Source organism: Lissotriton vulgaris, chromosome 1_1 (genome assembly GCF_964263255.1).
Source record: "Lissotriton vulgaris chromosome 1_1, aLisVul1.2, whole genome shotgun sequence".
Lineage (NCBI taxonomy): Eukaryota > Metazoa > Chordata > Amphibia > Caudata > Salamandridae > Lissotriton > Lissotriton vulgaris.
In genome coordinates this window covers 586,814,574-586,842,398 of record NC_141685.1, presented here as the reverse complement: position 1 = coordinate 586,842,398, position 27,825 = coordinate 586,814,574, and the positions used below count along the sequence as shown (strand labels likewise).

The following is a 27,825-nucleotide window of genomic DNA, read 5'->3' as shown; positions in this document are numbered from 1 at the left end:
TTCTTGTGGGAGAGAAGGGTCATAAACTGCAGATCGAATAGTTTAAAACTATCATGTGTGGCCTGGACCATAATTTTGCTATTAGTAAAGATAGAGATGGATAGATTGGCTTTAGTAACTGAGGGGGGCGAAATAACACCCTTAGGGAATTTTAGTATTTCAGGAGATCTGCAGAGATTTTGCTAGTAATTCCACCCAGGACAAGGTGGCTGGAGAGAAGAGGAGATTCCATTGGGATGCAGTGATAATAATCTGCAATTACTGTTTTTGTAAGCTCTGCCACTCATTTGTGTTCTTAGAGAGGTTTGACAATGACATGATTTTGTAGGAATTAGGGCCCCCTTTCTCTAGGTAATCAGAAGGAAGAAGTAATAGACAAAGTAATGTCTGATGTGGTGTAGCTAGTGGGTGAGAAAAAGCGAATACTGGTAAGAGCAAGAAAGTTTTCCTGTTCTTTCCCTGTTCCAAACGTGTATCTGAGCATCACACGAAACAAAAATGGGGTAACAGAACAGGGGTAAATACAGTTAATTGTATCCTATTTCAGGAATTTATTCAAGAGGCACTTCGAAAAATAGGTACCTGTGTGGAGGGGGGAGTGTATTTTGAGACTCTTCAGAATCAACCAAGAACACTTAGTGCCATATGAGTTTGGCGGCCCGCCACCACCGCGCCTACAGGAGGATCCCCAAGCCTGTTTGCTGACCTCCCGATGGGGGTTTACTGACTTCCCAAGGGGAGGTTTTACTTTACGTTTTAAAACGTGCTCCTTCCACTCGGTATATCGGGCCCATCTCTCTTGTTTTATTAATTTGAAGGCTCCACTCTACGCCACTATTCTCTATGCCTCACCATTCTAAGCCACTCTAAGTATCACCACTCGCGCCACTCTACGCCACTCTACTCTATAGCACTCCATGCTACTCCGCTCCACTTTACTCCATTTCACACAATACCTCTTTACGGCACTCTGTGGCACTCCACTCTACAGTAAAGTAAAAACTCCCCTTGGGATGTCAGTAATTCATACTCATATATTCCACAACCTCTTGCTCAATCTTAAATCAGGCTGACAGCCCTCCTCAGCCCAAGGAAAACAAAGCTAGTACCACATAAGTGTCATAATATAGAGTTTTAATGAAGTGCTTGCCAGCACTTTGTAAAATATTTAAATCACATATAAAAGTGTATGTCCATGTTACATTAAAATCCTCTTAATGTAGGAAAAGTTAAAAACATCTCATTTGATATATATTCAAATTATAACATGACTCCACAATGCAGCGCAAGGAAAAAAGAAAATAGAACACTTAAGAAACAATTAAAACATAAATGAAGAGGGAGAAACAAATAAGACAACACTCTTTCCACTGTTACTAATCTGTTATGATCATTGTACAAGGTGCATGAGGTTTCCAAGTGGTGCTTACTTATAGTATCACAATGTTGAGCAGATTGAGTACACACAATATATGTTGCCGCGTTTCAGTGGAATATAGATTTTTATCACCTTCATCAGGAAAAAAAATCAAATAATTTCTCCCACAAATGTTCAGAAAAGAACAATATTTAAAAGCCTGTATGAAAAATATATATAACACAATTTATTATAATAATCTGAATGTTATATTACTAACTGCTGAACCACACAAATAATGTAGTGATGAATGCTCTGAGATATAAATAAGAGTTTATGAATTGTTTTTGTAACTCCATGTGCGTTTCAGATTATTAAATTATATTTTGTCCTGGAGAAAGTGACGTGTGTTGTCTTATTTGTTTCTCCCTCTTCATTTATGTTTTAAATGTTCTATTCTCTCTTTTTCTTTGCGTCGCATTGTGGGGTTATTTTGTGCTTTGCTTATATGTCAGATTAGTTGCCATATGTAGGTAAATGGCATTTACCGAATCGTAAAGACAGAATTTTACCGATTCGGTATTTACAATTCGGTAAATGCCATGTAGGTAATAATTCTTTAAATATTACCGAATCGGTAATATTCGGTAATTACCGAATCGGTATTTACCAATTCGGTAATTGCCATTGATTCCTATGGGCCTTGAGGCCCGTAGGAATCAATGGCAATTACCGAATCGGTAAATACCGATTCAGTAATTTTACCGTTTTGTCAAGGGGGACAGGGTGTCACTTTGACACCCTGTTGCACCCCTGATTCTGGCTTGTGTGCAATGTGACACACACACATGCCCTTAGGGCATGTATGTGTGCCACATGGCACAGGTGTACATGCACAGATGTGCATGTACACAGAAATTCGTTATTTACCATGCCATTGTATTTCATGGTAAATATCTAATTTCTAAGGGCCTGTGGCACTGTTTCCAGTGCCACCTACATCCCAAATTACCGATTCTGTACATTTACCGATTCGGTAATTTACCGATTCGGTAAAATTACCGTTTCGGTAAATATACAGAATCGGTAATTTTCTGGCCCCCTACATCTGGAATTACAAATACCGGTCGGTAACGGCCGTAATCGGCCGTTACCGACCGGTATTTTGCCACCTACATATGGCCCAATATGTTTTCTACTTTTCCCGTATAAAGAGAATTTTCAATGTAATATTGACATAGACTTTTAGTTGTGATTTATTAATGTAACATAGTGCTGGCAAACGCTTCATTAAAACTCTGCATATTCTGACACTTATGTGGTACTAGCTTTGTTTTGCTAAGGCTGAGGAGGGTTGTCAGCTTGATGTATGATTGGGCAAGTTGCTTTGGAATATATGAGTGTGAACCACTGACCTCCCAAGGGGAGTTTTTACTTTACTGTTTAAAACGGTGCTCCTTCCCTTGGTTTGTGGTGCTCCTCTCTTGTTTTATTTATTTGACCACTCCACTCTACGCCACTATTCTCTATGCCTCTTCATTCTACGACACTCTACTTATCGCCACTCTACTCTATGCCATCCCACTGCACTCTATGCCACACTATTCTGTGCAACTCTATTCCGCTCTACTCTATGCCACCGACTCTGTCACTTTTCTCCACTCTAATCGACTCTATTTATTACCACTCTACTCTACTCCCAGCCACTCTATACCACTCTCTACTCCATGCAACTCTACACCACTCTACTGCACACAATGCCACTCTACGCCACTTTAGTCTACATCTCTCTATGTTGTGCCACTGTACTCTATACCACTCCACTCCACTCTACAGCACTCCACTCTACATCATTCCACTCCACTCTACGCTACTCTACTGTATGCCACTCAAGGTTACAGACATTTCCATGTGTATTCCACAATCCTGATGGAACTCCGTGTGGGGAAACCTCACAGTCTGTGATATTAAAACTGGATATTAGCAAGTCCTGATAAAAACAGTTTGGTCTGTGAGGATGCTCATCAACCCATGAATGATATTTGTTGAAGTTAATATTTAAAGAGAAGTAAGCAAGCACCTTTTATTCTGTTTATTACTAGTTTACTTCAATTAGCAATTTCTGATATTTCGTACTTTATGTCCAACTAGGATATGAGGACTACATTAATCTGGGCATTGATCATAAGAAACTTGTGATGGGTGTTCCTTGGTATGGCTATGATTACGTGTGCCATAATTTATATAAGGTAAGAGCAAATCACATATATCTTACTTGTTGTTGCTTGGTTCCATAGTTGCCAATGTTTAGTTAGAATTAGATGCACATGATTAGAGGGGCGTTTTTTAGGTCTCTGCCTGATCCAGTGCATCCGCTGATCTCGGACGAGACATTTTGGGGCTCTCAGAAATGCTACTTTGCCGGCGATCAGCTTGTCTAGAATGTTCCTGCCCCCATGCAATTTAAATCAATTTGCCTGTTTATTTAGGTGTTTGTCGTGTTCATGGTTAATCAAGAGTCTTGTATCATAATCTATCGTAATTACTGGGTCAATATTTACTTTCTCCGGTTTCGGCGGGGTTCAGGTGCAAATCACTTCTAATGTGCAGTAACTGGTTTGTGGGTCTTTTATCCAGCTGATGAGTAACTAGTCGTGTTTGTCTAAACTATTCAAAATCATACCCCAAACATTCATAGAATACCTATCACATCCAATTGTGCAGCATTAAGTTGGTATCTCTTATCAAAGAAAAAGTGCATTCAGAGAACTTAGAAGCTGAGATAGGGCAGTCTAAAGCGCCTGTAGCAATAAATGGCATCAAAACTTTGATGCAATACTTCAGTCGTGCCTCCTCTGTATGGGTGAATACCTTTCCATTTTTCTGACAGCCCATTAGTGTTGAGAAAACAACATAGCAGCATGTTACATTATTTACTCAACACTAATAACTGGCTGTAACTACTGATTGTCACTCGCACGGCCAGAGCAGAGAGTCCCACTGTGCACTTGTGCTGATCTGGCAGGCATTATTGAGCTCTCTCTGGCGCAGTCATGGTCTCACTGTGGAACCCTGCATGTAGCAGGATGCAAATCCAAGGTCACTGTTTGACACTTTGTCACACTATGATGGAGTAGGGGGTCAGCAAGTTAGCTGACCCCAGCCCTTCATGTGACAACAAGGGGGAATTGTTAATTCAGAGCATGGGTCTCTCTAACTGAACCGTTTTCTTTATTCTACGTCCTCTGGAGAACCTGGCAGAAGAGACTTGGTTCTTCTGGTCCCCAAAACCATCAGCCCATTCCATTTATTGCTCTCACATCCACAGCGGCTTTTCTCCTGCAGAACCTACTCCTTTTTTGCTGAGTCTCTGGTACAGTCACTTTTTAGCCCTGGACCCTGTCACCCTCACCTGTCAAACCCAGGCGCCCTTCACAATTTTCTTTAGAATGACTAAGCATCAATTTTAGCCTTCCATCTCCTTGTTCAATTTATAATTGCTTTGATTCCTTGTGCTCTGGACAGAATGAATATTTCATGTAAAGTAAAAACACAAACTCGCGGAACTCTGGAAAATGGCTAAAGCAAAGCTACCATGTTCACTTTGCTCCTAATGAAACCTCTGCATATCAGTCATGAGGGGAAAAAAGATATTTCATTTTTCTATAAAAGCCATTCTTCACCGTGGAATGCACTCATTCAAAAAGGAAAGTGGATTACATATGCATCTCTCTCCTTGTTACTCTATTTCCACAGATCCATCTAACCAAATTAAAGTTGACTCCTATTCTGTCTTGGGGAAGGAGGTCAATGAGCCATACAGCAGTTAATGGGTCATACCTCAAACCTTAGTGTCTGCAGCAGATTACCCCACTTTGGTACCTTACTCCCTCATCACGAGTTGGGGTATTTCACCCACAGCAATAATAATGGGTGAAATACCGTGGAGCGAACTCTGGGTGAAATGCCCCAACTCTCAAACCCCGAGTGTCTGACCCTGGAATTAGCAGATCTGAAAACTCTACAACCAGTAGTTCCAGGTACAAAGACACCTGTTCTGTCAGAGTTGAGAGAGGTGTGGCGTAGCGGCCATGGTGGCTGACTCCGGAGTGCGTGGCTCACGGTTGGAACCCCAGCGCCGGAGGCAGATCAGCTCAGCACCATGTGACTCTGGGCAATAGCTCACTTAATCACCCCGACGGCCCCCAGCGTCTTGAGACCCTTCCGGGTGAATAGTTTGTGCTTTACAAATACCGGGTATATATTGGCTGCAGGGCAGGGGCTGCACTTCCCCCTACAGCAGTCTAGAGGGGGGAACACATAGCATCCCAGAAGCCCAAGTTTTAACATAGAAGATAAAATAGTCATCCATAGTTTTAATTTTTCCAACTTTTTCTTTCTAGCATTTATTGAAATAACCTGAATTAGCATTAGATTGCAAATGTTTGAAAATCATTTACTGGTGTGATCAACTTGCTTTTTAAAATATTTATGTATGCTTTTCTAATACTGATTTGGCTTTTTTTATTGCAGGAGCGTGTGTGTACTATTAAACTTACTTCGCATTACAAAATCAAAGTAGGCAATCAGGTCTGCTATAAAACACTTATGAAACAAGTAAATGGATCATTAACTGGCAGACTCTGGGATGATGATGTAAAGTCCCCCTATTTTGATTACAAGGTAACTTCGCTTTTTGTCCCTAGTCCTTTCAAGTGTGAATATATAGATGTATGCAGTGCTTAATTGTCAACAGAATAAGTGCTGGAGACCAAAGTTTTGCTCAGAAGCACGTGGTCGGCGCTATCGAAAATTGGTGTTGCCAAATACCAAGGTTGGGTAGTCGTGACACCACCTTCTGCCTTTCATTCACCACCAGACACTCCCTGCCTCTTTATTCACTCTTTCAGATTCTTTTTCATCAATGCTTAAATTTTGCTGTGGGAAAATAAGTGTTGATCCTCTAAAATGAGTTCTGGTTTGCCTCGCTTGAGCTCACTGGCTAGAATTAAGTGAGTGTGCGCCATATTTGGTCTGACTGCTTTGCTTACTTAATTGTGTAATTCTAAGTACAAGGAAACCCATGCCACCAACAAATACAATAATGTAGCCAACTTAATTTCTGTTGTCGATGGCATTATGGCCAGTTATTTTCTGACTGAAGATTTATTAGCGTCATTTTTCCCGCCCCTCCCCAGTTACTGATGTGGTCTAATCTAGTCATTCCTCACTGACCTACTGTCATTTCCGCCGCACATTGTTCGACCTGATCACTCAACATACAAATATACAAATGGACTGCACTAAGGGCGGTTGGGCAGAGCCACAGGCCTCGCAACCTGCTCTTTTAAAGTTTTGTGAGGCTCAAACACATCTCTTTTTCCAAGTCTCCTTTCTCTTGTCTACTTATTTGAGTCGTGTTTTTTAATCTGTGTTACATCCCGTTCTTGGTGAACCGCTAACCTCTACCCTCTGTGTCCAGACTGTTGCTTCAATCCCTGTCCCAAAGACCGATCTCCTCTTCCAATATACATTTGGACACACCTCTGAAATCATGGGGCAAGCTCTCCCGGGTCCATTTCTTGTCCTTATCTCCCCCTACTCGTCTGTTTGCAGATCTGCTTTTCATGCTTTTCATTGCTGGGCTCTCGCCTGTAGTCCTCGTGTGAAGGGCTGCTGTCAGTACAGTACAGTATTTGCTCTTCCTCGCTCAGTATGCAGGTGCTTAACTCTATTTAATTGAATCAGAGATCCCTTCCCCAGTTTCTGTATTAGAGCCTTCCTCCTGCTCAGCTCCCCCATCCATGCCTTCTTTCTCCCACCATTGCTTTGAGTCACTGGCATTCTGTGATATGTACTTGTCCTATCTCCTCATTATGGAGGGCAGATCCCGCCATCTCTATCTTATTAAATGTGCCACAGAGGATAAGGCTTGCACAGTAGGCCAGTAGAAGTAGCTGGTATACTTCATGCACCCCACAACAAGACTGCACATCCTCCAATATCAATGTATGTTTACTTCATTTTTCTTTTGCATTATACAATCAAATGTAACATCTCAACTCACCATGCCACTGATCCAAACCAGCACCTTCTACCCATTGACGCATTCATTGTGACCAGGCGATGAAAGTAAGCTTGTAAGCAGTGTTAACAAGAGGCAAAAACTGTATAACCTTCTCGAGCTCCACCCTCGGCACAGACCAGACCACAGATTTGTTCCAACGTGATCTGTGACAATTTTTCCTACCTCCCAGAGGTTTGATCTATTGGGCTGTCCACTGGAAGATTAATTGTAACTTATGTGGGTTCTGAAATTTAAAAATGAGAAAACTTGCCTGGAAAGAAGGTACATAAAATAAAGAGAATAACACAACGCACCTAACAGTGTAGGCACAGAAGGCCCACACAGCCAGAGAAAGGTCAAGAAACAATGCATTTGAGAACTGAATTGACAAACATGACATAGAAACCACTGTACTAAATTAGAGTAGCAAAGAATAATGCAAAGCAAGTAGGTGCATGGTGAAAGCATGCTGAACGTCACGTTAAAGCTTAAGCATACCTGCATCACCTTGCAATTGGACATAAACCTGTGAAATAAAAAAGTACAAGAAATAGCAATAACAAAGTGGTCTGGGGTGCCCTCTTCTAAAGCTATTTGCAAAATGATACATTATTAAATATAGTAACAATTCAGGCAAATATGCCCACCAATACCCTAACAAAATGTGGATTCAACATATTAAGTTGCCTTAGCACCATTAAACTTCAATCAGATAAGCCATAAATTGCTTTTGAAATTTCCATTAGATTTCCCCAAAGTGAAAATGGGGTTTCAGCTTGTATTACCATAAAGTATCTAAAATAAGCCTTACATACTTGGTGTACAAATATATTTTATACCATGTAATGTCCATAAAGCATCATTGAATTTCCACCTCTATAGATATAGCAGATAGGGTGACCAACTGCCATGGGTGCAAATTCAGGACTGTGAGTGTAAAAATTCAGGACAAATGGTAAAAATTCACAACAAAAATTCAGGACAGGAGGTCAAAATTCAGGACAAGGGTAAGTTTTACAATCACAGCAGAAGAGGTCGCGCAATAGTATATAACTAAGTAAATAGACAACCACTTAAGTACAAGTGAAAAGAAGTTTATATTAGGTTGAGACAATTGTGCACATCATGGGTTTTCAGTATGCGCGCAGCTTCGAGCAAATGTGCAGGGTTTCTTGTTGTAACAAAGCATCCCCCCACCTTTCCAGCCTCCCAGGGAAACGACCTATGCCTGATCCGGCCAGTCCGGCCTTGCTACCACCCTCCTAGGATGACCCTCCTCTTCACATAGACCCTCTCTCATGTGTATTTAATTTCTTTTATAGTGCTACTCATCCCAAGTAAGTAGGACAGGGAGTCAGAGTGCGTTACATCACACACATATTATATAGAGACAATGACTCATATAAATATGAAGTTCAATCTATAGGAAATGTACTTAAGATAATGGGGGTTACAAGGTGTAATCATTCTTTTTTCCATAATTCAGTCTTTCACCGTTCATTCTGTCCTTCCATCTGAGTGCCCATCCATATCAATATTCAACCATTTGCAATCCTATCCATCAGCTATCCTTCCATCCATCCATCATTCCACTCATCCTTCCCTCCATCCACCCTTTCACTCATCCACCCCTCCATTCATCCTTTCACCCTGTCCATCCGTACACTCATCTATCCACTCTTCCACTCATCCATCCAGCCATCTACATTTAGACCCATCCAGCCATCCTTTCACTTACTCATTCATCCACCCAGTCACTTATCCTTCCACCCATTCAGCCTTTCAGTCATCCATCCATTTTCCCTTTTTTCTCTCCATCCCTCTTACATTTAGCCATCCATCCTTCTATCCACCCATTCATCTACTCATCCATTCATGAATCCATCCATTGACCCTATCACTCATCTATCCTTTCAGTCATCCATCCATCCTTTCTCTCATCTACCCACCCTTTCACTCCTTCATTTACCCATCCATCCTTTCTCTCATCTATCTACCCTTTCACTCATCTATCCACCCTTCTGTCCATCCACCCTCCCATTCACTCACTCATCCAGCCTTGCATCCACCCTTTCACTCATCCATCCATCCATTCACCATTTCACTTATCAATTCATCAATCCATCCATCAGTCTACTCATCCATCCACCCATTCACTCACCTGTCATCCACCCTTTCACTCATCCATCCATCCATCCTTTTACCCATCCTTCCACCCTTGCATCCCTCTATTTACCTGTTCTCTCATCCATCCTTCCACTCACATAACCGTCTATCCTTTCTCTCAATATTCATCCAATAACCCTTTCATTCATCCATTCACCCTTTCACTAATCCATCCACCCATCCCTTCACTTAAACACATTTTCACATTAATTATGAGCTGAGCCTTTGGCTGCTGAGTTGAAGACAGAAGAGACCCATCAAGGAATTCACCCCTCCTGTAGTTGCTAAATCAAGGGGTGGGAGGGGGAGGGCTCACTATGCCCCAGTACATAGGCAATCCGAAAAAGTGGAAGTCATGAGTAATGCATAATGTACAGTGCCACTGTGACATGGTGTTGTTTAGGGCTTTAAGTGGTATGAAAAAACTGGGGGGTCTCTCCGAAAGGGGTGTTCGATGTAATTAACGGTGTGGCTTAAAACACCTAAGCTAAACATCTGTGCTTAGCATAGTGTTGTGCCTGACTGGTAATTTGCTGCTTCTGTCATTGCATCCAGATATATAACACAACAAGTAGTGTTACACCTACAAGCCAGAACTAATGGACCTGTCAATGGTCGCTAGTTGCATAAAATAAAAAAAGCAGCAACCATGGCTTTGATGAATATAACATTGAAAATGATTCAGTTTTAAAATGATGAGACCCTTTTTTTAAACTTGTGTCACCACCTTTTCATGAACTGGATTCCCACCAAGCAGCATGGGTGTTTTTGTTCATTTCTTCCACCTGAATGAATGTCCTGCCCTAGAGGGAGGCTGAAGGAGGTCCTCCATATGCAGTAAGAGCACAGACTCGCCCATTGTCATTCTGTATGTGGCAATCAGCTTCAGACAGAATGACAATGGGGTGGGGCTGCTCTTGTGCTCAGAGGAGTGCGAAGTTGCCCCATGAGGGAGCTGAGGCTTCTGACAGGGAAACAGTGATTTTCCCCAATGCCCAAAATTACAGACAAAAGGCGTCCGTAAAAGGGATCGTCATGGACAACGGACGTGAGATCCAAATTACAGACAGTCTGTGAAATGTACAGACTGTTGTCACCCTATAATAGCAGGCTTTCATTCCCACGTGAATTATCACAGACCTACTTAGAGTATGCTCAAAGGTACCCATTGCAACTCCAGGATTAATAATTGCACAGTCGCCATGAAGTGTTAGTTTACCCCAACATGGTATAAGCAGCTGCCCGATTAATCATTACAAATGCAATACGTCAACATGTCATGGGAGAAGATGTGGTCTCACTGCCAGAGCTGCCGACTTTGGAGCTGGGAACCAAGGTTCGAGCCTTGGGGTTGACTCCACATAATGTGATTTCGGACAAATCACTTAATCTCCCTCTGCCTACCAAAAAAATGAATGTGTCCTTAAGTAACATAACTGGTGCTCATGTAAAGTGCTCCAATACCTTTGGGTCAAGTTTGTGCTGTATAATCTCCAAAAATTAAAAAAATAATGAAAAAGTGCAAGATTTACAAGAAAAGTCAAAAAATTCCGTCCCAAATTAGATTTTTCTTTTGTGACTTTTAGCTCTGAAATTGCCAAGGGGAAGTGGACATGTTGCTGGCTCAATCCCCACTCGTCATTGGAGGAGGAGCAGCACCTCCCTTTGGAGTGTTAATGCAGTTGTACCCCGCTGTGAAGAAAGCATGGCGTCTAGAACCCTCGAATTTCCTGCGTTGCTGCTTGATTCATCCCATTGTTATGAGTCATTAAGCTTGATGGCCAAGTGCAGAGGAGGAATTGAGACGCTTAATGAGTGGGTTTGAGAACTGATTTCCTAACTGGCGTATGGTAGAGTAGACCCTTGCATCACTAGTTTAATATTATGGGAAGGTAAGGCACTTTCACTGGAAAGCCAGGGGATAGCTGCACATCCTTTAACCAGATTAGTCTCATTCAGAGGAGACAGGTGTATGTGTAAAAACGTGGAGTAGCTCCTACACGTGGGTTTCCACTGTATCCCCTCTCCCCCAAGAAGTCTGCAGTGAATGTCACATTTAAGAACGTAGGCAAGTGAGATGTCAGGCATGTTTTCGTGGTTGGCTTGGGCAGGATCTGATATCTGAGAGGAGAACTTCTTTAACCAGCAGGCTTCTGTATGACATTGAATTGAAAACATGGGGGGGGGGGTCCATACACTCCAACAACCACCTGGGCACAAGGGACATCAATCTACGGATCCAGAAACATGTGATGGAGAGGAGCAGCCAGCTTTCTGGTAACCAGAATAAACTCCTCAACAGCCTCTTTGAGTTTTACAAGAAATATCTTTGTTTAGTATGGGAGGAGAATACGAGGTGATGACATCCTGCAACTCATTTGGGCCCTTGCTAACACGAACTGGTTGAACTAGCAGGATCATGTCATGTCTCTGGTACATTTGGTTGAAAGGTACCTGCAAGGTCCCCAATTCCACCCACACGTCTGCTTCATTGCACAACTTGATGTTGGCCTCAATTTATGCCCTCGCTTGCGTAGGTATGGCTGCCAACAACCTCCTTCTCCCCAATGGGCATCACACTCTACTCACTGTCACTATCCTCAAATACTACACAACATCATGTATGTGCTCTAATCTAAGTGCTAATGTATGTGCTCAAACAATCTAATGTGCAATACTACCTAACTGCACTCCCTTGCCACAATACATTTCAATGCACCGACCCTTGTGCTTTACATCCTCTGTAGTGCACCTACACCTTAACTTGGAAATATGTATAGTTTGTCCTCAAATGCATATATGATATATCTGCATTTACAAACATCGCCAACAACATTAGCAGAGCAACATCAGCAGGCGTATTTGTACAGAATTTGCATAAAGACAGACACAACAATATATGTGAAAACAAAATTATAAAAAAGTATGAATCATTTTTGAAGGGGCTGGTATCGAAGGTGTCTGAGGCAGAGTACATCCAAACTAGGAGCAAAATGCCTGCTGTGTACAAATGCCCTGTAGTCATGGTGCCATATTTACAACCGAAAAATGCTTTTATATGTTTAAATAGGAGAATTTAAAGTGAAGAAACAGGCTTCATAAAATATTAAGATGTCATTTGCTGAATTGAAAGTGGATAAAAACCTTTACTCAATGTTTCATAGAAATATTTGTATCCACTTCTATTTGGGAAAAAATGACAGTATTTTTCAGTTATAAATATGGGGAAAGTGCTGGCCACTGGGAGCAAGAGGCCTGATGTTTGTAATTTGACACTTTGAAATGGGATCAAATTAAAATGAAGAATTAACTTAATCATTAAGTTAAGTCTTCATTTTAAATTTCCCATTCAGAAGCATGGTTTTGTTCTGGTGCTCTGCCACCGTACACTAGTGCAGCGACTCAGCAACGTCGGAATCCAGGACACAGAGAGTTTGCCTCCTCCGTTCAGATCTGAAGCCACTGAAGTCATCTGCGGCGTTCCTCAAGGCTCCTCGCTCAGTCCAACCCTCTTCAACGTCTACATGAGCCCCCTCGCAGACATCGCAAGCCAGCACAACCTCAACATCATCTCCTACGCCGACGACACCCAGCTGATCCTCTCCCTCACCAACGACCCCGCCAGAGCCAACCTTCACGAAGGGATGAAGGAGGTAGCCGAATGGATGAAGAACAGTGGCCTGAAACTGAACTCGGACAAGACGGAAGTCCTCATCCTGGGATCCTCACCCTTCGCCTGGGACGACTCCTGGTGGCCCCCCGCCCTAGGCAGCGCACCCAAACCAACAGACCACGCACGCAACCTAGGCTTCATCCTGGACTCCTCCCTCTCCATGACCAGACAAGTCAACGCCGTCTCCTCGTCATGCTTCAACATCCTGCGCATGCTACGTAAGATCTTCCGGTGGATCCCCACCGAGACCAGGAAGACGGTCACCCAGGCCCTCGTCACCAGCCGTCTGGACTACGGCAACTCCCTCTACGCAGGAACCACCGCCAAACTCCAGAAGAGACTTCAGCGGATCCAGAACGCCTCAGCACGACTCATCCTGGACATCCCCCGTCACAGCCACATCTCCGAACACCTGAGAGACCTGCACTGGCTCCCGGTCAACAAGAGAATCACCTTCCGTCTCCTCACCCACGCTCACAAAGCCCTACACAACCAAGGACCAGGATACCTCAACAGCCGCCTCAACTTCTACGCTCCCAAACGCTAGCTTCGATCGACCGGCCACGCCCTCGCCGCCGTCCCCCGCATCCGAAGAGCCACCACAGGGGGACGGTCCTTTTCCTTCTTCGCCGCCAAGACATGGAACTCCCTCCCGACCCACCTCCGCCTGACCCAGGACCACCTCGCCTTCAGGAAGCAGCTCAAGACCTGGCTGTTCGAGCAGTAGCGGATCCCCCTCCCGAGCGCCTTGAGACCCTCTGGGTGAGTAGTGCGCTATATAAATGCTTTGATTGATTGATTGATGTTGAGTTGACAAGGACGTTTATCTAAGATTTAAATACCTCAGGGCTTCAATTCTTCACCTCTGTGCCCTGGGTCATAAATCTGACTCCTATTACAAAGAACAAAGGTCCTTAGCACTTGAGAAGTCAAGGAAATAATAGAATACAGACCGTGATAGGTAGCTATATTACTCCTATGTACAGCCGGACCAGGATTTTATTTTGTAGTTAATCACAATAAATGAGAACAAAAGATATTCGAACATTGGTTTGTAGTAGGACACAGTCCTGTACCATAATTGGGAGGAAAGTTCAGGGGAAGGAACACATACAACATGCAAAGATTACATGCAAAGGCAGAGCGAAATTGGCCACTTTCAGGTCAGTGTTTCAGTTTAGAAGTATTGCCAAAGTGCTGGCCACAACAGAACTATACACAATGGTAAGTTGTGGGGGCACTAGAAGAAGTCGGCGTTTCGATCCCTTGCTCTAAATAACCTGGGATCATCATCGGGACTGACAATGTTTACATTTGCCTGGTATTTAACAATTTAAAACCGCCCATGGTGGGAGCAGTATGATCCTGGTGTCTCAGTGATCTGGAAACAGCCTGGCGTGTGCTTTTTGTGGAGATCAGGAGGTCCAAACACTTCCGCGGCGTGCTGGGGGGGTCCGGACCAGCCGGTTCGTGTCTCAGGATAATGGACACGCTCAGGGGTCGATCTGTAACAATATGCATGTGTCTCTCTGTTGACAATTAATCCCATTTGTACTCTGCCGGATCGCAGCCACACGGTTATGGTCTGCACGGGTTTCTTAAATGGCAAATCTAACTCCAGCACTGTTCATTATCAGGCTCCTCTATCTGCAGCCTGAAAATAATAATTTACAATACATACAGACTTCCCTTAACTTTAAAAGGAAATTGTGACCCTGTGCTGAATGAAAAATGAACTCGAGGCTGTGAGCTACTCTGAAGGTGTCTGTGAGCTACTGGTGGCTCGCAATCGACTGGGTTAGGGGATAAGGTCTGGCCATCCTGCTCTGAGCCCTTAGGGATAATAAACTGCACCACATTCTCCGGTGGGCGCGTGCAAATCGGTGGGCGGTGCCTGACTCCTCCTTGGAGAGCACACAGGGCAGCAACAGAGGTAGTTCTATGGGAGGAACAGATGAGTATAACAGGTTGGGAGGGAGGAGTTGTCCTGGGTCAGGGAATGGTGAATCTCTAGGAGAAGAGGAAACAGGCTATCTCTCTATGTTGAGCTGCTTATACATCCTGCAGGTGTCTGGACCTGAACCCATCTCAGTCATTGCCAATCCCCTCGCCACTCAATTGCCTGTGCTCATCCATCACCAGTCTCATCGCCTCATGGAGTGGCTCCGGAGGTAAACCGCTTTTGGGACAGGGAGGTGAGTAATCATGTGTGTCATGTGCAAAGAGTACCTTTGTTTGATGCTGGTCATTAAGTAAGCAAAACCAAAGGGGATGATGGACGGAGTGTTGAACATTGCAAGCACTCACCCCCAGTCAACTGATCTGGGTTTAATCCAGCATCATTCTGTAGCTCACTCCGCCACCCCAGTTCAGATATGACCATATGCAAATCGATCTGACCCTGTGCCTCTTGAGAACAGTCCAGCCCAAACTACCAAGCCATGTCTTCCCTGGAATCGAAACAAGCATCCTGGGACCGGTTTCTGGGTAATCAGCCGTCAACTGCCAGGCTAGCTTGAATCCAGTGGCAAAGTGAGCAAGGGACCCACATCTGGGCATACCCTGCCAACTTAGGGCGAACAAAACAAAACCAAAGGGGATGATGGACGGAGTGTTGAACATTGCTAGCACTCACACCCAGTCAACTGATCTAGGTCATTAAGGAAGGCACAGTCAGTGGGGGAAGGGTTTAGGCACTGAAAGAACAGTATTAAGATCACCTTTCTATTCCTTTACTATCTTCCATGAAAATCAAACACCTAATGACCCAAGTTTTTCAGGCCATGCTATTAGAAGTAATATCCAGTGCCCCCTCCACCAAGACTCCAGACACCATTGACCTATCAAGTGAATTCTTTACTAACTTTAAAAAAAAGTATTGCCAGTCATGCTTTACCTCATGCAATATACTATGCTGGGTGCCTCCATTCCTGTATCTTGGCAATTAGCATGAACAATAGCTTTCTTGGAAAAAAGGTAAGCCTATCTCAGCACTATGCAATTACCAGTCCATTTCACTGCTTATCCCAGATAGTAAGATTTATGCCAGACTGCTAGCTAGCTATTTAGGAAAGGTCTTGGTACATCTCATGTCGCCCTGGAAACACAGTTTTCTCCTGGGATGAAAAACGACATGCCACGCCAACTTTTCAATTGGCGTGTAGATTAAGCCCAAACAATACAACGTCCTGCAGCTTTGGTTTCCCTAGATTGTGAAAAGGCTTTTCAGCTGGTGGTTTCCTTCATCTTTCTTGGTTCTAATGACAAGTGGGCTTTCCGCTGCAGTTTACCACTCTCCTCAGACAGTACTCACAATTAACAGACAATCCACAGTCCCCTCCCTTTGATTTTTCTCAGGCCACTCATCAAGGTTGCCCCTCATATCCTTTTCAATATGCTCTTTATGGTGCCTGTTATACCTGTCATCCTTAGGGTGGTCTTCCCCTAATCCTTTTGCGTTTGACCTCCACATTTTGCTGAATCTTTTTGTTGGCCTGATGACTCTGAGCACTTTACCACCTCTGACCAGTGCTAAAGTGCATGTGCTTCTTCTCTAAACATGTGTGTAATTGGTGTATGCATGATTGGCATCTTTAATTTACCTCTAAGTTCCTTGTAAAGTTATATTCCATATACCCATGGCCTGTACATTAAATGCTACTAGTAGGCCTGCAGCCCTGATTGTTCCTCCCACACAAGTAGCCTTTCAAACCTATCTCAGGCCTGCCATTGCAGGGCTTGTGTGTACAGTTTATTGTCACTTCAACTTGGCGTTTAAAATGACTTGCCAAGCCTTAAACTCCCCCTTTTCTGCATATGTCACGCATAACATAGGCCCTGGGTAGCCCAAAGGGCAGGGTGCTACGTAAATAAAAAGTAGGACATGTACTTTTATGTTTTGCATGTCCTGGTATTGATAAACAGCTAAATTAGTTTTACACTACTGTGAGGCCCACTCCTCTCATAGGTTAACATTGGGAATTCCCTTATACACTTTTAAGTGGTAATGCCTGATCAGAAAGGAGTAGCTACTTCATATTTTATATCTTTGGAATGGTAATGATAAATCGTCCTTCATGGATATTCACCAATTGGGAACAGCCATCAATTACCCCAAATATGTTTGATGCCCAGGAGCTCATCCTGGCTGACATCAGACATGCAACTACTCTAACAAGTGTACTTCCAGGGTTGTTTTCCAAATCTTTTTAGGATCATGTTAGAAATGGGATTTCTGGTTGGCTAGGGCGGGCCTTAGTCTTATCCCAGAGGCAATGTGTAAGTGTTTGCGCAACACACACACACAGCAGCAACTCACTAGGCACACCACAAAAGAAACTCCACACAAGGTTACATAAAAAATAGCCTTTGTATTACTCATAAAACATATTAGAACGTAATCACATATATACACTGTGCCACCTGGTACTTGGTATGACTTTACGGGGATTATATAAACGACAGGGCCAATCGGGCCACTGTCATCACCATCATAATTCACAGTTAGTGAAAACAACCAGTAACTATTGGTAAGGGTACACCTAGCACAACCACATTATGTATAAACTATCAGTAGCAGTGCACATATTGTAATCGCCATCATCACAGGATGGCCTAGTCTGGGATATTCGGCATACATCCCCAACAGTAGCATGAAACATTACGCACATATATATTAGGCAAACATCCTAATAGTCAGTGCACCCTAATAGGAAGCATTAGGTGTAAACCCCCATCATTAGGGCACTGTAATCTCTGATAAGATGCACACATCACTTAATTGCCTTACGCCCATCCAAAACATAGGGGCGAACCTCCGTTGCTTCTGGCCTTATCCTCGGGGGCCGTCCTGGGCGTCCCCGCAATGCCATTGTCCAAAGCTCAGGGCTCTTCCAACTGCTGATCCCTTCTGCAGACACAAGACTTCCAACTACCCCCCCCTAGCTGCAGATGTAGGAAAAACAATGCCCCCTGCAGGTCTGCAACGGGCCCTCGAACCATAGACACAGGCTCAACGTCGGCGACCTCACCGTCGCGGGAAACCCTCTCAGGTACCACTGACCTGAGAGAGTGTCTGCTGCGAGTGGTACGCCTCTCCCTCTACCAGGCAGGGGGAGGCGGAAAGTTGAGGAGTGGAGCCCGCAAGGCTCTGGTAAAATGCAGGCAACAGGGCTCCTCACCCAGGGTACTCCGGTCTTTTGCTTGCAGGCGAGCAGACCCTCCCCTGGACTACACCAAAGGTCCATGAGGCTCTGCCACAATCTGCCTCGAGGGACTCCGCCCACAACCAGGCAAAGGTCCCCCGGGGGGAAGCTCCGCCCACAGTCAGGGTGGCTTGGCCTGACTTCCCTCGATTTCGGCTCCTCGCTGCGCTGCAACAACATTAAGCCTCACAAAGGGGAGAGTGCCCACCACACTCTCGTTGGGAACCTTCAACGGCCCCCCCCCCCATCTGAGGGTTTATCCGCGAGGCTGGATTTCCTCCTTGCAGGGGGGCCCGCCCACAACCAGGCAGCAGCCGCCTAACTTCCCGCTCTGTGTCTCGCTCGTGGACCCTGCCCACCATCAGGCCCAAATGCTGTCTGACTTCCTTCCCGGGCACAGCTCTCGTTATGAGCACAGTTGGAGCCCCCTTTTCGGGCTCAAGCAATAAAATGTAAATGTGCCCACCACGCACTCCTGGTGCGCAGGCACAGCGCTGAGGGGTACAGTAAGGACAAAGTGCTCCTCCCGCTCCAGGGTGGTGCACCAAGCACAGCACTCACCACGTGCTCCTGAAGCACAGGCCCACGCCAGGCGCTCAACACCTAGGACTCCTGCAGAGCCCCAAGTCTCAAAAGCACACAGGTCAGAGCTGGGCCCAGGCAGGCCAGCTCACAGGACCCTCCAGCAGAGGGGGAGTCCTTTGTGGCAGTTCCTCCTGGCGCCCGCAGTCCTTCAGCTCCAGCCGCGGTCGGTAGTGGGAGGACCTGCAGGGCAGTGACGTGGGGAGGGTGAGGGGCAGGGTGGAGGGTGGTAATGTATGGATTATGGAGTTTTACAGGTAAGTACACAATTCGTTTTATTTATTTATATGTTTACTTACCTGTTAAACTCCCTAATTCATACATTACTACCCCCCACCCTGCCCCTCCCCCTCCCCACGTCACCGCCCTGCAGGTCATCCCACTACCGACAGCGGCTGTTCAGCTCCAAGTAAGCATGAGTTCATGGGGTCACAGCCCCAATACTTATACTACTTCCAGTCTTTGTTCTGCCCTGGCAGAGGGCACTGGACCTAGTCCCAACCAGTTCTGGGGGCACTTAACAAGTGCACAACAGTCCCCATTGTTAGTGTAGGATCTGGCCCCAGACACACCACAGGGGGACGGAGCCAGCATTGTGTAAGGCAGGCACAGTCCTATTCAGGTCCAGGTGCTACTTCTCCCACTAGTTCAAATGCAGATCAGCCTATTTAGCCTAGGGCTGACTTACCCAGCCCCTCTGGCGCCACTACAACCCCCCACCCTCCCCCCAGCCCCTGTCATCCAGAGCCAGACATGCAAAACACAGCAGGCATGCACAAAGACACATAGCACGCACAAAATGCACACTTCTACAAGTGGCATTTCTAAAATAGTGATAATAAATCTGTGAACACCACTACGCTGCATTTATTAACACTATTCCAAACATACCAAACTTGATCCCGCTACTCCTCTCATATCAGGAATTACCACTGAAACGTATATCAGGGAATCCCCAATGCATTCCTATGAGAGGGCAGCCTCACAGCAGTGAGAAACCAAATAGACTGTTTTTCACTACCAGGACCTGCCACGCAGTTAAGGCACATGTCCTACCTCTCACCTATAGTGCACCCTGCCCACATGGCTAGCTAGGGCCTACCTTAGGGGTGGCTGATATGGAGTAAAAGGTGAGTCATAGATGTAGCACCCACTTTATGTGCTATGTCACAGCGGCAGTAAACTGTGTGCGAAGGCCCTGCAATGGCAGAGGCCTGAGACAGGTTTGATAGGCTACTTTGGGGGGTGGCGCAAGCAGCGGTGTAAGCCCACCAGTAACATTACATTTACTGGCCCTGGGTATATGTAACAACCAGATTTTCGGACCAGATAGAATCAGCTCACCAAGACACCACTAACCCAGCCGAAACGTAACCACCTCCCTCCTTAGGACCTATTTACAACAGGTATCTGTGTTCCTACCTAAGGATGGGGAATTAGCAATATACAAGCTTAGATCTTCCAAAACACCACACTCATACAATATAGTCTCACGGCCACATGGGCCCAGACTAATCTACCCTGAGGCAGTTCTGATTACTTACCATTACACACTGGTCACACCCAGTGCTCGCTCAAGCCACAATCTTGTGGGTATACGCACTGTGTCCTCCCAGTGCTCTCACTATTTCATACATACACAAGCCACAATCTTGTGGGTATACACATTGACTACAATCAATGCTCTCATTAACGCCGCTTCCCCTAGAGGCGATCTCACTACGCACCGTATCCTCCAAGTGCTCACTCAAGCCACAATCTTGTGGTTATACACATTGACTACAGTCAATGCTCTCATTAACGCCGCTACACAACGACGATCACTTTCCTATGACTACCTTCAGCTCTCTCTCTGTTGGGAAGTTTCTCTCATACATCTAATACCTATCGGGAATGTCTTATATATATGTGTATTGTGGTAATAGCCAAATTACATTGTGTAGGAATTATTCCTTATTTCAAGAGCTCCTCTCCCCCTCATTATTCAGTTACCATTTACCTGGACGGGAATTGCATCCGTTCACATAACAGCATCTGACTAGAAGAAAGGCTAACTTTACCATAAGATAATAAAACATACACACTAGTTCACTAAGAACTGGGGTATCTTTATTCATTAACAATATCAACAATATAATACTGTACTATAACACATAGCCTGAAAACGAAAAGGAAAGGTTAGAATGTGTGTGTGCACACTAATAAGAAAGGGTCGACATCACCTTATGAATATGAAGTCTGGACTCAGCAGTCATCTGGGTTCCCTTCTCGTCTGTGCCTTGGCTCATCTTAGAATCACACCTCTGCAGTCACGGATACAAGTCTGCACCGCTATGCTCTGTCTCCTCCGTTTCCCTCCAAGTCACTGGAACCTTTCTCTTATTCTCTGTCTCAACAGCTGCTCTCTTGCTGTTCTGCACTACTCCTCTCTCCTCTCAATCACGGACTGTCTTCACTTTTCAGCTTCGATCTTATAAATCAGTTTCTACCACTTTGGCCTTCGTTCTCTCAACTAACTGCTTCACTCCGTATGCTCTGATCTTAATGTCAAAGCTCGCCAGCTGCTCCAACTAAAATGACTTCAGTCTTTCTAAGAGAGTATTAGCTTCTCGGTCTTTCTCGGACTTCAAGATGGCGGCTGTCTGCCCTGAAATAACTAATTGCATTGATGCTAACAACTAGCTGCCGCCTACGAACTGACTGACTCACTACCTCATGCGTTCGCTAATATGGAAGCTTGTTCTTGCATGGAAAGTTACGGCCAGTAACCTGCCGCCCACCAAATTCTTGAACCTCCCCGTACCAAGGACACGTTCTCAGCCGGCCGGCCTGATGTTATGTCTTCAGTACGAAGAAAAATACAGTCTTTCGATAAGGGCCAGCCTGAGCCGGTTCTCTCCAAGCCAACAACACCTCATAACTAAAACATTACATTTGACCTAGAAGCATCTCAAGCTGCCGGGGCAGAAAGAAAGATGGAGTCTCTCCCGTTTGAGGCCTACAAGGCCCGAAATAAGCATAACTCCATCAGAAATATACTAGCACTCTCATAAAAGGACGGATTACTACTAATACTAAGGAATCTATCCCTTAACATAGATTTATAAGCCCTAAAAGAAAAGGAAGAATAGGGGATTGCATTAAACGCCTTTTAAATAGGCCCTGTCAAAGGTTCTAATCCTCCTATTAGAATGATAGCAGACTAAAGTCACCTTCAATCACCTTCACTCAAGAAAAGGGGCAAAAAATCGGTCAGAACAGTATATGAGATACCACTTTACAAGGGACTGATAGGTAAATAAAATACGCCAAACAGGTGTAGACCAATCTTACCACGTTTACCATAGAGAGCACATGCACTTTAACACTGGACAGTAGTGATACAGTGCTCAGAGTCCTAAAACCACCAACGACTTGTCAGAAAAAATACCAGGTGGAAGGCAAAAAGTTCCGGGATGACCCTGCAAAAAGGGCCACGTCTAAAAGATCACATTACGAAATTTAGGACCACACTATTTACTAACCTGTGACTTTCTCACTAGATAGAAAAGTAAATCTTAATCAGCTAGAGCCTCCCCAAAATGGAATGATTGGTATAACCACCCACAGCTTAAGATCTCTGTGTATTATGATGTATTCCTTTGAAACTAGAAGATAGTACTTAAACATGGTCTTCTTGACCATAAGAGGAAGTCACTCAAGATCTTACAGAGTCACTTCCACTTGTTTGCTGAATGTGCACTTACTTTAGTACTCGCAGTTCAAATATGTAAAATACAATTCCATTTTTATGTTACTTTAGCTAAACTACAATTTCTTCTCAGCTCTGCTTCCGATGTCGGATTCATGCAGCTGACTAGGTTCATATGTTCATCACTTGCCCAATACTAAACACAAACTAGGAAGTTGTCCTGTGTAAAACTATTGCAGCAGTGAATCTCTCGATCATTTTCTATCCCACACTAATTCTGATGGGAATTACCAGGTACTATATGGCGTGCTTTGCAAATTGTTCATCTTTGGCAAGACGCCCACTATCTAGACATAAGAAAATGTGTACAGGGTGTTTTAACACTTTACTACTTTGAGGAAAGAATGTACCTTAATTGCGATCAGAGGCATGTCTGGGGCAAATTGATCAAAACCAGTTCTTTAAACCTGTATCAGATCATATACCAGATAGGGGCAGGAAATAGCTGAAACAGTGATAACCCTGGTCTCTATTCTAGCCTGGGAAGAAAAGCAGATGAATATAATCAGGTTACATTGATGTCTGTGCATAAGGGAGTTGTTAGGCCCCAGTCAATTTGTTATTAGGTGTCAGCATCATTCTCTATTTCTTTTAATGTTCGCTAATCATCTTCCAATACGTTTTGTTTTTGACCAGTATAATGGTTTATCTATTGTTAAAAAAACTAAGAAAAAATATGTTAATGGTTGCATTTTACATGATGCCAACAATGATGTCATATATGGGATAATGACCAATGCATGGAAATGGGGTGGAGTTACTTCATAATAACTGGCGTTGTTTAACCTCTCGAGATTTTGAGAACGTTTTATGATTGTTATGTCATAATGAGGCTTGTGGAGGCTGTTAGTTATACGGTCAATCAATCAATCAATCAATCAAAGACATTTATAGACCGCACTACTTACCCGTAGGGTCTCAAGGCGCTGGGGGGAGGGGGGTGCCGCTACTGCTCGAACAGCCAGGTCTTCAGCTTCTTCTTGAAGGAGAGGTGGTCTTGGGTCAGGCGCAGGTCGGTCGGGAGGGCGTTCCAGGTCTTGGCGGCCAGGTAGGAGAAGGACCTTCCTCCTGTAGTCGCTCTTCGGATGCGGGGGGTCATAAAGTATGTGTTTATTATTTGGCCTGTTTGCCTGGCTGATTCAATGGCTGAAGTTGTTTTCTACACTCTGTGCCCTGAGCTTAGAGCCAAGTATATAAAACATTAAATAATCAGCAGTGTATAAGTTGGCAGCATATTGTTGTCTTAGTCCTGTGTCCTAATATAAAATGTTGCTGTATAAAGAGGCAACTTACGATCCTCTGCAGAACATGTGCAAGGTAATAGATTATATTCGTGGATGCTCCTTTTTATGCCGTGCATAAGTTAGCATTTGCTACGCCATTTTCTCTTTTAAGCTCCATTTTGTATACTGTTCGAAACTAATCCTGTCTGTTTCCGAGAAATGCCCTTTCCTAAGTTTCGTTTCTGTAATGAATAACTGTTTGTGCCAGTGCATAGTTTTCTCCTTGTTAGACCGTCTCTCCCACCTGTCTGGTAGTGTGATCGCAGCCGAGGGTAGGACAGCCTTGAATATGTTCTTAGCTGTGCAAGATACAAGAGTGGGAGCCTTTTTCTGCCTCTACGTTGTTAACCCACATCTGTTGGGAAAATTCCACTGTTGGTGTGTAGTAGTTGACCAGGCAATGCATATAATGTATCTTTACGCTTGCTGTTCCTCAATTCCCTCTATAGCACTCTCTCGAGACTGGGCAGATGGAGCCTCGCTCTGAGTGCATTTAATAAATAATTATTGATGTATATTCTCTACTGTCTCTCCGACTCATTTAGTATGGAAGGCTGAGAGGTAGTCGAAGGTGACCCTGGTGGCCCTAAGTGGGTCACTTCCTTCAGGTTGACAAATGAGGTGCATGTGCTATTGTCTAGCCACATCTGTAAGCTTTTTTAGAATTCGTGTTATAGGTAGTAACATCTGGGGTGCTCTGTGGGGAGAGCTGGGCCTAGCAATCCTCCTCCAAACAAAAGTAGGATAGTCTAGGATCTTAAAACTGTGTGTGTAAAGGCATTTAGCATCTCAAATCTATGTGTCTTTCTTTCGGTGTGAGTGAAGTGCTCTGCTGTTGTGATCTGGCATGTGGCCATTGAGGATTTTTGGAAAGGATTTACCTGTAGGGATGGTGTGGTCACTGTATGATAGTGTATTGTGTTGTGGGTTACAGTGATCTAAAGGTAGAAGGTGGGATGTGGTGTAGGTTTGTAGTGTGCTGTGAAGTATGTTTATATTATTCTATGTTGTTTTGTGTGAGAAGGTTTTATATTGAGTTAAAGGATGTGTGAAGTTGAGTATTATCAGTGGCCTCTTAATATGCGAGATAAAAACTAGTTTTGTTCATATTTAAATATATATATTTTTTTAATTATTATTTCAAGAAGGTGTACGCAATGTTAAATGACACATTAAGTTGGATGTGCTTGTACCATCTCTACAGGATACTACAGGCTCATTGCATCAGGTTTGGTACGACGACCCGCAGAGTGTTTCCATGAAGGCATTGTATGTGAAGGAGCGGGGCCTTGGTGGCATTGGAATGTGGGATGCGGATTGTCTGGACTACTCAGATGACCCTGAAGCCGTACAACAAACCAAAGACATGTGGAAAGCCTTGAGACCATATCAGTGGGAAGACTAGGAAGGTCTTCACTCTCAAACACACATCCAAACCACCTGCCTGTTGGATTTTGAGAGGTTTTACTTTCTGCAGTTACAGCAACACATTCTTGTCTGAATTTGTTTACATTTACATTTTTAAAGAGCTCTGCATATTAATTTTCTAACCAATTTCTCCCTTTTTAAGCCCTAAAATATTTTCATTTTTTATAAAATGTGTTCACTGTTAAGTTTTTAAAGAAAATAACTGGATTCCATATTTAACATAAAGCTTCAGGATTGTACATATTTTGCGAATTACTGCCTGGCCTGCAGCATTCCACAAGGTTGCATTGCTGAATGTGCTTTAGTGAATCTATATTTGCCTTAATATGTAAAAGCAATTAATCATCTAAGAAGTTGTAGATATCTGTAAATATCGGGCCGCAGTTATCATAAGTGCAGCAGAGGCAGCAGCACGGGGGCCCAGGGTAGTGGGGGGCCTACTTTACCCCAATTTAGTTGCTGCTTTTGCAACTTAACCAGAGTATGGGGGGCCTAGTTATCTTGCATTCATTCGGGCTCGTGGCTCCTTTGATAGGCCACAGGAAAGAAGAAGGCATATAATTGAATTCTATACCCTATGGCCTTTAAGCTGAACAAAGTTTAATCCATTTTAGTCGTGCCTTAAAAACCTGGGGCCATATTATCAAGGGGGTTTATCTCCGCTTTTGTGGCTTTAAAAGCCAAGAAAGCGAAGATAAAATTATCTCTCTATTACCTAGCTGTCGCTAACACCAGTTAGCGACAGCTAGTAGGAGATAGCGACCATCTTGGGCCCCACTTTGCATGTAAGTGATATTTATCACTAATGACATGCAAAGTGGGCGTGCCAAGATGTTAGCGACTGAAAACAGTCGCTAACATCGCTATCTCTTATTACCAACTTTTGGAGATATTCGCGCTAAGCGCGAATATCTCCAAAAGCTAACACCTGCCCTTAGCAGTTCTTAGCCATGTTATCCAATGGGAGGTGGATAACATGGCTAAGAGCATTAGCTCGCTAATGCATGAATATTGCTGACTTTTCAGCGATATTCATGCATTGCGGCCGATTTTTATCGCATTTGCGATAAACCTTGGTAATACCAAGGTTTATCTGCAATAAAAATCGCCGCAGCTCAGCGTTAATTGTTTCACTCTAACCAAGCAATGGCGATAATTATCGCTATTGCTTGGTATTATGCCCCCTGACTTTTAACAGAAAATAATAACCTTCCTCACGATGTGGTATCCCGCCCATCGTGTTCCTCCAGCAACAGGAAGCGCTTGTATGTGTGCACTTTACACATAAAATAGCATATCATTGGAGTTGTCATCGCGAGCCAAGGTAGCATCCACTATGGACAATAGGGTGCCCTTCCCATATTCCTATGTATGCAAGCACTATAGCAAAGCACTGGTCTTTAGGTCGTACTGCGAAATATATAAGCGTGAAGCAACAGCATTTAGGTTTATTCGCATATTTGTCAGTTTTAGGGGAAATCGCCTTTGTTTCAGAAATCTTGCTATGCGTCTCTCAGGAATTCATTGTGACCAGAGAATGTGAATGGACCTTTGAATGTACTTGCATTTAGACCCAGGAGACCTTTTACCTTTAACAATGACACTTGTGTACAAGTTGTTTCATTCTCTCCCCTTCTGTAGGTATTTTGATTTCTCAGACAGTATGAACCTGAGTTACTGTGAAGTGAAGTAAAGAGGTCTAATCCTGTGTTTTATGACCCACGCTGCTGTTAACAACTGCAAATAAAGGTTGAAAATAATAGCCAAGGTTATGTCCACATTGTGTGTTCTTGTGTGTATGGAAGTTCAAGCTTATTTTTTACTGCAGGGATGTACTATCTAGACATGTTGTAGTATTTTTTTCAAAGTTTAAAATGAAGTGGTGCTAACATCGACTCGCTTTTTCACTTCGGTTTGGTTCATCACACTGGCCAATGTACACAACAAATAATATATATTAAAAGTGAAAACCGTGAATCATTTCTTTTGTATGAGGCATGCAGCTTAATAAGAGAAATTGTATTACTTCATTACAGATGAGGCTCTGACAATTCATGACCCGAACACTGCAAATCCTTTATAATCAATCTCTGTTAGAAAAGTTATTATTTCTTTTAAAAGCCTCGTTCAGAATGGAAGAAGCGATCACAACACAAAGATATGACGCGCTTTTTCCTGGAAGTTTATCTGCAAAACAAGAGTTTCTAACCTTGGACATAGTATGTATTCTAAAAGTTTTCATAGGTCGACTATTCAAGTAGCATGTCACGATAATAGCAAAACTTACACCTGAGAGCACAGTGGTATGTTTCTT

The 27,825-nt window shown here is 43.8% G+C and overlaps 1 protein-coding gene across 1 annotated transcript in view; it reads left to right on the top strand.

Annotated features, from left to right (window-relative positions):
• Positions 1-27,278, top strand: part of LOC147747517 (di-N-acetylchitobiase-like) — a 144,980-nt gene extending 117,702 nt beyond the window's left edge. The window contains exons 5-7 of the mRNA XM_086953982.1: positions 3,509-3,606; positions 5,891-6,040; positions 25,288-27,278. Of these exons, the coding sequence (XP_086810108.1) occupies positions 3,509-3,606; positions 5,891-6,040; positions 25,288-25,488 (449 nt within the window). The 3' untranslated portion in view covers positions 25,489-27,278. The remainder of the gene's footprint in view (positions 1-3,508; positions 3,607-5,890; positions 6,041-25,287) is intronic.
• The last annotated feature ends 547 nt before the right edge of the window (positions 27,279-27,825 follow it).